General features: G+C 36.6%; 1 protein-coding gene across 5 annotated transcripts in view; it reads right to left on the bottom strand.

Moving 5' to 3' along the window:
• Nucleotides 1-13,229, bottom strand: part of Pold3 (DNA polymerase delta 3, accessory subunit) — a 47,646-nt gene that overhangs the window by 28,408 nt on the left and 6,009 nt on the right. For all 5 annotated transcript variants that reach the window (XM_004863238.4, XM_021243183.2, XM_087211329.1 and 2 more), the window contains exons 3-5: nucleotides 7,940-8,042; nucleotides 2,226-2,265; nucleotides 858-990 (exon numbers count right to left, since the gene is read on the bottom strand). In XM_004863238.4, the coding sequence (XP_004863295.1) occupies nucleotides 858-990; nucleotides 2,226-2,265; nucleotides 7,940-8,042 (276 nt within the window). The remainder of the gene's footprint in view (nucleotides 1-857; nucleotides 991-2,225; nucleotides 2,266-7,939; nucleotides 8,043-13,229) is intronic.

Genomic DNA, 13,229 nt, shown 5'->3' with positions numbered 1-13,229 from the left:
TGCCACCCTCACATCTGCCTATACTATTCCTCCTATGACAACACTGACATACTGTACTGTAACTGCTTGTCTCCCATTAAACCATCAATCCCAGAAGCAGGCACTGGACCATATTCACTCTACAGTGTAGCACATATCAGAGAGATTCATCAGATATCTACTGAATGATTTCAAATGATCTCATTTAGTATGTGTCAGAGTAGTAGGTACTCGCAATATACTTGAAGAACTGGCTTAAACCCTCACTATCACCCACAAAGCAGGTATTACTATATCTTATTTAAAGATGAAGAAACTAAAGTTTAAGTTGTCCAAAGCCAAAATGCTATTAAGCAGCAAATCACAAATCCAGCCTACGAGCATCAGTTTCTAAAATGCACATACATTAATAGCCCATCACTCCCAATGTTGTGAAGGACATAAAAGATTTGCAACATTTGATTTTGGCTATGGAACCTCAAGAAAAAGTTGCCTGTAGATGGAAGGTAGAGGGATATCAAATTAGGAACAGTTCTTTGAAGGACAACATCTGAACTAGCTCTTGAAGGATGGATAGAATTTAGACAGGCAAAGACTGGGGCAAAGGAGTAACGAAGGGCACAACAAATATTTCTGGTGGTGGTGACAAAATAAATATATGAGAAATAGATTTATGGGGAGTCCACTGGGATTTTCAATATGGGTTGTGGCTGCTATTTTTCACCTTACGATGTACTAATAAAGCGAGGCATGTGTCTTACTGCAAGATAAATGGGGTTTTACTAGACTTGGCACTCACTCTTAAGAGGCAGCCTCTGTGTAAACATCTTACAAAATCAATTCGTAAAGAAGCCCACAAGGAACATTAAGGAGCTTACTTGCTGCAGTTCTGCAAGTTGCTTTTAAGGATGTCATAGTCAGTATTGAACAGAGGCCCACTGTCCTTTAGCATAGCTTTCTGGATGCTGTACACATGGATGCTGGCAGTCACAGCTAGCTTGGACTTCACTGCTACAAGTCAACAGGAAAAGCAGTCTGTTAATATACAAATTTCATAGCATGTGGGGACTTTAACAAGAAACCCTTCTACATTAAAACCATTTTTAATCTGTGGTGATCCAGAAAACCATAAAAGGCTCAAACAGCCACATATACAGTATAACATCAACTCTTCTGTCCGCAATGGGAACATTATGACAAGGTAGGTGGTAGTGAGTCATTTCTAAGTATAACACCTGTGAGGGTATCACTCATCCTGTGGACACTCAGCAAATATTAATGAATGATTGATGATGACTACGATGACTGCCTCCAGATGCCCAGTCAGGGAAGAACCTTGCACTAAAGCATAAAGAGTACTAAGTAATATATATCTGAGAGGATTCAATTATATATCCCAATTTTAGTTTATAGAAAGCAACTATATAAAAATTACTACTAACTAGACAATTCTACAGAGGAAAAACAAAAGAACATCACAAGGACAAATTTGAGATTCTACAACGAGAGAATGTGCCTAACTTGTTTCATCTCTCTAGTGCCTAGTACAAAGCCCAGCATGTAATAGATAATCTATAAAATACAGAAATCTTGCCTCACCTACCATTGTAGGGACAACTGCCTACCAAATTCAGAAAGTCGATATTCTTACCACCTTGAACATTTCAAAACTAATTTGGTAAGAACCCTCTACCCCACTGGAAGGAGCCTATATATACAAAGTAGAGTAGTAAGTTTTGTCTTGAGACAGATCCAAGATCATGCAGACCTTGTTATGAAAAATTTTTGAATTGGGTTTTTAAACAATAGAATAGCAGCACTAACAGTCTTGAAACAGTTGGACTTATTTATGTCTTTTTTAAAAAAAAAAAAATTCTGTAGTTTTCTTTTTTAAAAAAAACTGTTATGAAACACAACACAATATTGAAAGGGTACTGTTTTTACTGTTGATGAGATGCCCCATATGGTATTCATGATAGTTCTTTGCATGTCTGTCACGAGTTTTAAAATCTGGTGACAAAAGTGCTTTATAAATGTCAGCAGCTATTGGCTTTAAAAACGGGAAGTTAGGCAGATATAGTATCATATTTTAATGTTTCTGAAACCACTAATAAAAGAAATAGAAGGTTCTTCAGCTAAATAGCTAAAATATCATATGCAGATGTTAGGGGCAAACTTTTAATTGTATCTACATTGCTGCCATAAGAAGAGAAAGGAAAAACTTGCTAAACCACTAAAATGCTTACCTTCTAATTTATCTTCTCTCACTACTGCAACCTTGTGGCACTGTAAAGAATAACATTTCATTAGTGTTAAAAATAGTAGAACTTGAAATTTTAGTTTCCTTGTCAATAATTCAATTGTGCTTGGATGTGAGTTAGGAAAACATTACATATTCCTAAAATATTTGTTCTATTTTAATAAAGTCAGATTCATTTTTAATTTTTTTACTTCAGAGCTTCTCAGTAAGGTTAAGGAAAACAAGAGTACAGATACTGTGACAATTAATCCTTACTATCAACTTAATTGGCTTGAGAGACATCCAGGAGGTTAGTAAAGCACACTTCTGAGTGTGTCTGGGTAGGTCATGGGGGTGTGACCTTGAGGACTGTATCTGATCCCTGGCCCCTTCCAGAGGGGGCTCTTGAATGCAATGAAGTTAGCAGCTTTCCTCCATTTATGCCCTTCTGCTGTGACTGCTTTTGCCTTGGAATCAACTGACTGCAGACTAAAACCTGAAACCGTGAGCCAAAATAAACGTCTACTCCTTTTAAGTTGTGGGTGTCAGTATTTTGCCCTAGCAAAAGAAAGGTGGCTAATATAGATATCAATTCTACAATAAAATAAAGCATTTCAAATCAGTAAGGATAGAAGAATGTTAAATAAGTGATTTAATGAGAATTACTGTATAACCATACAGAAGCGGGTAAAAACTAGATCTGCCCCCCATTTCATATACCAGAATAAATTCTAAATGGGCGTGAGATTTCAATGTAAAACAATGAAGACATATATGCAATGGGGGGAAAAAAAACCAGGTGAACTCCTCTGTAATCTAGTATAATCTAAAAATGGAAAAAAGCTTCCTAATATAATTCAAAATCCAGAAGTAACTGAAATAATCTGTAAAAGTTAACTTTTGGACAAAAACAAAAACTTTTAAGTAAAAGAGAAAACAATTTAGAACTTATATCACAAAAGGTTAATAAAGCTTCTAAAAATAAAACATTAATTAAAAAACCACTAATATCTTTAGAAAAATGGTCAAGAGATATAAACAGACACAATTCACAGGAAGAGGAATGCAAAGAGCCCTAAAACACATGAGAACATGTGCTGTGTGGAAACTCACATATTGTTAGTGAGAATAAAAAAAAAGAGAGGAACTTGGCCATACTAACAAAAGTACATAAACATTTATCCTTTGACCTAGCAATTCTATTTCTGGGAATGTAAACTTAAAACACTCTAAAACGCACTAGCAAAGACATATATATAAAACCCAGATATACACTGAGCTATTGACTGCAGTACTATCTGTAACAGCCAAAGATTATAAACAACATTAAAAATGGACTGCTGATTCGACTGAAGTATATCAATGGAGCCCTATGTGGCTATAATAAGGGCAAATAGTTCTTTAACTGCTATGAAGTAATGCTCAAGATTTATAAATGGGCAAAAAAATAAAAAACAAAGTACAAAATAGTTTGTATAGTATAAAAACTTATCTAAGAAAGAAGAGCAATATAAATACATAATTGCTTATATCGAAAACATACAAGAACAACAAAAACAATGGAAGGGAAAGGCAAAACCAATAATACTACTTGGAGCTACCTATAAAAGAAAGAAAAGAACCTACCCACTGAAACCAAAATGGAAAAAAAAAAATTGAGTTTAACTAGTTACTAAATTGGAGTATTAATTATAATGAGAAATTGTTTTGAGTAATTATAAAACACAAGCTATTCTATGTTTAAGCAGGACATATCCTACAGCCAAAGAACTAATTTAACTAGTTACTAAATTGGTGGGTTAGTTATAATGAGAAATTATTTTGAGTTATTATAAAACATTGAAAGCAAAATGGAAAAAAATTGAGTTTACTAGTTGCTAAATTGGTGGATTAATTATGAGAAATTGTTTTGAGTAATTATGAAACATTGAAACCAAAATGGAAAAAAATTGAGTTTAACTAGTTACTAAATAGTTTTTTTAGTACCGGGGATTGAACTCGGGACCTTGCACTTGGGAGGCAGGTGGTGGAACCACTGAGCTAAATCCCCGGCCCTTGTTATTTTTTTGTACCGGGGATTGAACCCGGGACCTTGCACTTGCAAAGCAGGTGGTAGAACCACTGAGCTAAATCCAGGGCCCTCTAGTTACTAAATTGGTGGATTAATTATAATGAGAAATTGTTTTGAGTAATTATAAAACACAAGCTATTCTATGTTTTAGCAGGACATATCCTACAGTCAAAGAACTGTAGTCTTAAAACTCTTTTCAGTAATCATATTACTAGTAATAATAGTGTTTTGTTTTTCTAAACCTCATATATTTGATTAAAGTAAATACATATTTATGTTAATGTTAGGAACTACCAAAATTCATAACATGAAAGAGTAATATAAAAATAAAGCAACTTTTTCTTCTTTTGGCTGTGCTGAGGACTGAAGCCAGAGCTTCGAGTATGGTAGGCAAGTGTTCTACCATTGAGGTATATTTCCAGCCTAAAGGTTTTTTTTTTCAAATGTAATCAGAAATTTGAATGGGTCTATCAATAAACTTTCATGTGTTTTCTTTTAAAAATAAAACAGACATTCCCAAAAAATGTTATGTTCTACAAAATACACACTAAAAATTAGTTGATGAGAAAAAAGAGCATTAGGAACTAACCATTCAAAAACTCCACAGATTTATATGTAGTGAGAGCCCTAGGACCTGTAATTCATAACTAAAGAAAATCTGCAGAACTAGGCAGTTCTGTGCGGCTGCTTCCTTGGGACATTGAAAATGCATGTAAACAACAGAGGGTAAGTGTCAGCCTGCTAGTGTGAAACAGTGCAAACCAGAGTGGAGCTCAAATTCAGAGGATTCCTGTCAGGGTGAACACAAGTAAGTTCAGCACCCACAAACCTAAAATTTGGCAAGAGGAAAGGTTTTACTTAATGTATTTCATATATTAGGATTTGGATTAAGATTTTGTTTAAAAAAGACGATCAGAATTTAAATGTCTTTTTAAGTTTAGCAATGGAAAGCCCTATATCAGCAAGGCACGCCATACACGTTTTCAACTTCTGTTATAGTTTGGATCTTAAAATGTCCCCCAGTCCAGGAGTGGCCATGCATGCCTATAATCCCAGCACTGAGACAGGAAGATCACTGCAAGTTCAGTGCCAGCCTGGGCTACACAGTGAGTCCAAGACCAGCCTGAATTGAAAAACATAGCAAGACCCTGTCAAAAACAAAAAACAGAGTTCGATACCCGGTACAAAACAAAAACCAAAACAAAATGAAAAACATATCCCTCAAAGCTCCCTGTGTTAAGGCGTGGAACATACTGTGAGATGGTGGAAACTTCAAGAGGTAGGACCTAGTAGTTGTAGATCACTGGGGATTGTTACTGAGGCAGACTGCTGAACACTAATCTCTTTCTCTCTTTCCCTTCCAGCAAGAGATGACAGTTTCCTTTCCCATGTGCTCCTACCATAATGTGCTGCTTCACCACAGGACCAAAAGCTAAGAGGCCAACCAAACATGGACTGAAATCTCTGAAACCATGGGCCAAAGTAAATCTTTCCTCTTTTTTAAGGTGATTATCATAGATATTTTGTTACAGTAATGGAAATCTAACAACTTTTATAAGTTTTTAACTGATTATAGGTTACATATCATCTTGAAAAAAATTCTCTCAGAAAAATGCACTAAGGAAGACAAACTGAATGCACTTTCAGGATTTCATCTAAGAATCTCTAAGAGCCCTAAAGATCAACTATAAAGACCACCTAAAGTTCCCAGATTAAAAGCCCCTGTCATAATGAGTTACAGTAAAAATCTACAACTTAAATAATTTCCTTTTTCTGGCTCCCTCCTAAAAGTAAGCCATACTTTCCGTTTTCAGCTTCCTCAAACCTATCTGAAAATTGCTTTGCCTCAACCACCACAAGCCCTATGGGACCTGGCCCAAGGACGAGGGTCCCTTCTCAGAGATCTGCTAATGTTTTCCCTTTCCCTTTTGACTTTGCCTCAAAATCCTAGGTTTTGAATCCTGATTTGTCCAAATATTGACTGGATTTGTTTTTTAGCAGTAGATTTCTAGCATGTGAGATTTAAAACTGGAATGTTAATTTAGTGATTTAAAAGGAAAAGTAAAACTGCTGGAGCAATCAGTTCCTCATATTCTCTAGCCAGCATTTTCTTTCCCTATTGGCAAGCCATTTAGCAAGCCAAATGATAATCAAGATATTTTCAAGTATAGAATCAGATCTCATTATTATCTAAGACAGGGAATTAAGCAGACTTGATTCATTTATTCTCGGAGATAAACCTGCCACCAGAATTCTCTCCCCTGTATGGTTCTAAAATGGATACTGTCAAAGTTTGCAGCTACATATCATGTTTTCTGTTTCTAGATTTAATCTCCTTGTCTCTTTTTAGTTTCCTTAATAATTAAATTCTTGGGCCAAGGATTTAGCTCAGTGGTTTCACCACCTGCTGCACAAGCGCAAGGACCTGAGTTCAATCCCAGATACTAAAAAAAAAAAATTAAATTCTTAACTTTAGATCCTAGTTCAGAAGATCTGCAAACTCTCAAAATTTTATATCAATTATGCATTTCTCTTCAGATTCTCAAAGGGATCAGTGACAAAAAAAAACAAAACTCCAGATTGAGCAATCCAAAATGCTTTAAACTCTGAAATTTCTTGAGCATGAATATGTCAAAAGAAGTAAGTTCTGAGCCTGTTGTGATAGCACATTCCTGTATTCCCAGCTCTCTAGGAGGCTGAAACAGGAGGACCTGAATTTGAGTCTGGCTTGGGCAACTTCTTGAGATCTTGCCTCAAAATAAAACAAAAATTTACAAAGGGCTGGATGTAGATCAGTGCAAAGGCCCGGGGTTAAATCTCCGATACAAAAAAAAAAGTGGTTAATTCTAAACCATTAAACTTGATTTCATGCAGAAAATTATTAAAAATATTGTACAAGACTACCTTCTGGCCATGTAAGATGTATTTGAAACTTAAATGATTTCATATTTACACTTGGTTCCCAATCCTAAGATACCTTATTATGTTTATATAAACATTCCCAAACCCCCCAAAATCCAAAAATCTCAAAACATGTCTGTCCCAAGCATTTCAGATAAGGGATATTTAATCTATACTTTAAAGGAATATGATTCCCAAGTAAAGATTTGACTGTAACTAGCTTTTTCTTTTCTTGAACATCTGAGTTATGGCTTGAAATTTGAACAGGATCAAAATTAACTACAACTGCCCCCAGTATACCTTCAAGATTATAGAAAACAATACAAATAATTTTCTAATATCCTGTTGCCCAGAAAATTGCATAATAATGATACAGTCTCTGCATCACAGCAAAAATATTACCCAAACTTTCCTGAGTTTTAGATTCAGTCTAAAATTCCAAAATACTCATCTTTTTCCATTAGTATTTTAAAACTTCTGTAATACTGAACGTTTTTTCTTTTCCCATGTTAGGTTATAACACTGTTCATAGTTCAAAGCCATCTAAGCTCACTGTAAGATTCTGAAAACATGAGCTGGGCACAGTGGTGCACATCTGTAATCCCAGCACTAGGGAGGCTGAGGCAGGAAGACTGCTTCAAATTCAAGGCCAGCCCGAGCTACATAGTGAGTTCAAGGCCAGCCTAAACTATATAGAGCTTGTATCAAAAAAACCAAACAAAAGCACCAAAAAGATTCTGAAAACTTACAGAATGTCCATTCTGAATGAAACTGCCAGACACCAAATAGGTGACATGCAGTTGGGCTCCTGAATTCTCCTTCCGTTTCCTTTCAACATAATCATACAGCATCCTGTTTGAAAGGCAAAAGCAATTCATTAGCAAGAGTTTTTATTTCATCAACTCTTAAATTATGGCTTAAAAGTTAGATATAAAAATCTAATAGTAAGAACCAAGAGAGATTATGTAAAGGTGCAAATTTCCAATGATGAATGTCATTATATTGTATACCTAAACTGTACCAATAAAATTAATAAAAAATGAATTAATACAAAAAAAACTAATAGTGCATCATAAACAGAAGAATCTTTACTCAGTCTATGGTCAGAATGCTTTTTAAAGGACAGGCATTAGATTGGACAGGGAGATTGGAATCAACTGTCTGACATGCACAGTGACACAGCAAGTAACTGAAATCTAATAATAGGCCAAAGGGACAGAACTTACATTAAAATAGTGGCAGGGCTGGGGATTTAGCTCAGTGGTTATACCACCTGCCTCACAAGCGCAAGGACCTGAGTTCGATCCCTGGTACCAAAAAAAAAATAGTGGCAATAATATATAAAGGATAAAACAATCAAGAATACGTTTTGTCACTAGCTAGCTATGTGACCTGAGGTAAGTTATTTTTTTCTACATGAGAGATAAAACTAGATTAGTGATTTTCTTAACCTGAGATTCTTATGGCTTTCTACAACCCTCTACCAATCCTCCAAAATCAGAAATTATACACATGTATTTTTTTTTTTTTGTACCAGGGATTGAACTCGGGACCTTGTGCTTGCAAGGCCGGCAGCGGAACCACTGAGCTAAATCCCCAGCCCACATACATGTGTTTTTTGTGGGGAAGACAATTCAAGGTTTTCAAGAGATTCTGAAAGAATTCATTATTCTAAAACATTAAACACTATTATATACATGATCACAAATCTCTACCTCTGAAATTCTAATTTTATGATTATCCAGATTTGATAATGTTTCATAACTGCAGAATGCAATGGTTTACTTATACTACCCAATATGTATCCAGAATAGTCATTAACCTGAGAGAGCCAAATACTAAATGCAGAAATAATGTTGCTTTTAGTAAGAGCCTTAAATTCATTTTAATCTCCAGCATCCAGCAAAATATCAGAAGTTGACCTCTTCAATAATTTAGTTTAAGAACATCAAAGAGACATATCATTTGTGTCTTTTATTTCAAGAAACATTTATTGAGCTTCTATGACATAATGTGCTTCTGCCAAGGATAGGCAAAAACTCAAAAATTCCAGGAGAAACTCAACTCACATTGTTGTTCATTTTTTTTTGAAGGGTCCCTTCTTAGCTTCTATAAAATCATGCTCCACTAAGATTCTTGCCACCTTCCAGCTACCTCTGCTCTATTTCCTGCACAGACTTCTTCACTTCCTCCCTCTTCTAACTGCAGGTATTGGGAAGGGAAACCAGCCCAGTTTGCCTGGGTCTGAGGGGTTTCCTGGGACATGGGATGTTCATCATCCTGCTAGTCTCCTTGCTCTATTTCAGTGATGGCAATCAAACCTTTTACAGACCGAATGCCAAACTGCAACCCTAAACCCACTTTTCACAAAGTGCCAATACTGCCATTAAACCTGAACACTGAGGTTTTAATTTAGAAAAAAGAACTCTACATTAACATCCTTTGTCTTAAAAGAAAAACCCAATAACACGTGTCCCACAGGTTCATCTCCTTGGGTATACTTTATCCATCCCTATAGCTTACTCTATCCCTGATAACATCATCATTTGCTCAAGACAAAAATCTGGGAGTCATTACTCTTCCCTTCTTCTTATCAGTAGACTGCCAAGTCTCATCAGCTCTCCCTCCGAAGTAATTCTTGACTCCATGCCCTCCAAATCTCTTGAGTAGATTATTTCAATTCCATGTGTCAACCGCACCCCTCCCCCGACCTTCATTATCTGTGATGCTGCCAGTTGTAATTTATGTTCTATGTCTTGGGGACAGAGCAGTAAACAAAGCAGTCAAAGTCCCTGCCCTTTTAGAGCTTACATTCTAGGAAAAAGACAATTTAAAAAAATGAATACATAATATCAGATGGTACTTAAGTCTGTGTGGGAAAATCAATTAAAATAAGACAGAGAATGGGTGCAAAGTTTTGTAATTTTACATAAGGTGATTAGGGAAGGCCTCCTGACCACAGCTTGGAGGGAAGTGAGGAAACCACCAATGTGGATCTCTTGGAAAGACTGGTTCAAGCAGAGACAATACGAAACACAAAGGTCCTGAGAAAAGAATGTCAACAAGATCTAAGGAACAGAAAGGACAGCAGTGCGTTGAAGCAAAATAATGGAGAGTAGCAGAACAGAAGCTAAGGCTTCTTCAAGGCTTTGTGGACTCCAAAAGGACTCTCAAGAAAGGACGCCATCATTTTGGAGCAGAAGTAATGTGATCTCACTTTTAGAAGGATGCCTGATTGCTAAGAATATACTGTAAAGCAAGATAATAAGCAAGGAGACAAGCTAGAAGGCTACCCAGTAATTTATGCTAGAGATGATGGTGTCTTTGATTAGGGCAGTAGCAGAGGAGGTAATAATAAGTGGATAAATTCTGGGTATATTTTACAGAGAGAATCAATAGGATTTGCTGATGGATTGACTGTGATGTGTGAGGGAAAAAGGAGCCAGGAATGACTGGATTAAACAAACTCGAAAAATGAAGCTGTTGCTGGGTGCAGTGGTGCACATCTGTAATCCCAGCTGCTCAGGGAGGCTGAGGCAAGAGGATCAGAAGTTTGAAGTCAGGCTGGCCAACTTAGCAATAGCTTGTCTCAAAATGGAAACAGAAAAGGACTGGGGACATAGCTCAGAGCTCCCTCAAGGAAAAAAAGTGGTAATGCTGTCATTTACTGAGATGGAAAAACAAGTTAGGTTTTAGAACATGCTACATTTGAGATGCCTAGTCACCATTATAATGTTGACAAGGTAGTTGGCTCTTCTTAAATATTACTCTCTGTTCCAAAGTTTTCAGTAGCTCTCCATCTCCTAAGGACCAACTTCAAATTCCTAGCAATTACATGTAAGACCCTTCTTGCTTTGGCTCTGTATCTGGGTATCTTTCACTATACCGCTACACCCACCCTATTTCCAGCCTTATGAATCAGCAAGTGCCTGGGCCTTCTAAGTTCTAACAGAGATCACCCTATATCTATTATTATGGCACTTCCATACTGTGTCCCAACTACTTCATTTATTTATCTTTATATATCTGCCATCACCACTGGACTATCAGCTCCTTGAGCACAAAAATGTGCCCTATTTAGTTTTTTGGTTTTGTTTTGTTTTGAGGTACTGGAAATTGAACCCAGGCACTTACGTATGGTAGGCAAGTACTCTACCACTGAGCTACATCCCCAACTTTATTCAACGTATTTTTTGTTCTTCCAATTTTCCCTCATCTCACTCATCCTTCCATTATAGCAATTGTGTTACAAGAACAGATAAGATAAAGTCATGACCCTTTATTTTGTTAGTCGGGATCATACTACTAGAAAATATAAGTAGGTACCATGCCCAAGATGCTCTCAAGCTTGCTGGCCAAATGCACTTCCATACATAGCTCATAATCCTGCCTCCATCGTAGGTGCTGTCTTCTATACACTTGTCTCCCCAAGTCAACTCCAGTTCTTCTCTTACATTATTCATTTTTCAACATTTTTTTCTTGTTTATTCCCTTCTTAAGAATTTTTAACAAATACAAAGCCATAAGGTTGCACATATTAATGAGCACCACATTAAATGTATACATTACATAATGTTTAAATCAGATTAAACATTTATCGCTTCAGATATTTACCAATTCTTTGTGGTGAAAACTTTAAAAATTTTTCCTTCTAGCTTTTTAAATGTACAGTAATTATCTATTAGTCAACCATACTATGCAAGAGTATCCCAGAGCTTCTTGCTCTTATCTAACTTAGTATCCTTGATCAAACTTTCCCCATTCCCCTGACAACTATCCCTGGCCTCTAGTGACCACCACTCTACTGTTTTTCCTCTTTTTTGACGTATTTTTCTTTTATATAACAAGAACTTCAAAGCAAGTATTTTTGAAAAGAATTTCTGCATACTTTTCTGCATCTAATACATGCTTATCTAAGTCAAACATTTTACCTTAACCAACAAAATATGGAAAGCATTCTTAAATATGAATGACAACATATATGATTTCCTTCAAGATACACTTGCTACACTTCCAGTTTTAGTTCATTGATTTTCCCCCTTGGTCAGTTCCATCATAATTCTCCACAGGAAGAGTACAGTATACATGGGCCGGGGATTTGGCTCAGGGGCATAGCACCTGCTTGGCAAGCGCGAGGTCCCGAGTTCAATCCTCCGTACCAAAAAAAAAAAAAAAGTACAGTATACAGTCCATACTGCCTTTCCTAACCCAATTTTATTTCTCCATAGGATTTTCGCAACCTAAAATTAAACCGATGAGGGGAAGGAACTTGTCTATCAAAGACAGAGCTCAAATAATGCTGAAAATATAGTAACAACTGAAAAAACACTTCTTTAATATATCCAAGCAGATCAGTAATACCACATAGTCACTGTGCTTAGTGCCAAGAGTGATAAATATTTATACTAATAAAGAAAAAAGGGTGCATGATAGCTAGGGGTGTAGCTCAGTGACAGAACACTTGCCTAGCATGCACGAATCCCTTGGTGTAATCCCCAGCACTACAGAGGGAAAAAAGAAGATGTAAAAGAATTTCTAAGTTTATCAAAATATCCATCATAGTGCTTAGTGTTCATTCAACAAATATTTATTCGCACTTCTTCGCACTGAAGATACAATGATTGCGACATCCTATATTTTCCAAACATGGCTGAAACAGTACCTTCCACTGAGAAGTAGAATACAGCCCTACACCCTGAATCTGGGAGGGCTAGTAACTCACTGGTTAACTCTGAGGCTAGTCAAAAAAGGTGCCTGGCTTTTACCATGTGCTGGAGTACAAGCTGTAGAAGCCTTGAGATGCTATATGAGAAACATGCTGAATACCTGGAGACATCATGCTGTAAGGAAGCCTGGGCCATACAGACAGACCACATAAAGTACTCTGGTCAACAGTCCTAGCTAAAATCTCAGCTGACGGCCAGCATCCACTACAGATATGTGCCTTTATAGATGACTGGGCTCCAAACATTGAGACTTCCCACCTAAGGTGCTAGACATCATAGAACTGACATAAACCATTCCCACTGTGCCCTGTCC

This window comes from Heterocephalus glaber, unplaced genomic scaffold (genome assembly GCF_053883595.1).
Source record: "Heterocephalus glaber isolate CG9 unplaced genomic scaffold, H.glaber_assembly_v1.0 deba00001428, whole genome shotgun sequence".
Lineage (NCBI taxonomy): Eukaryota > Metazoa > Chordata > Mammalia > Rodentia > Bathyergidae > Heterocephalus > Heterocephalus glaber.
Note: the sequence above shows the minus strand (reverse complement) of the source record. Positions and strands in the feature narration are given on the sequence as shown.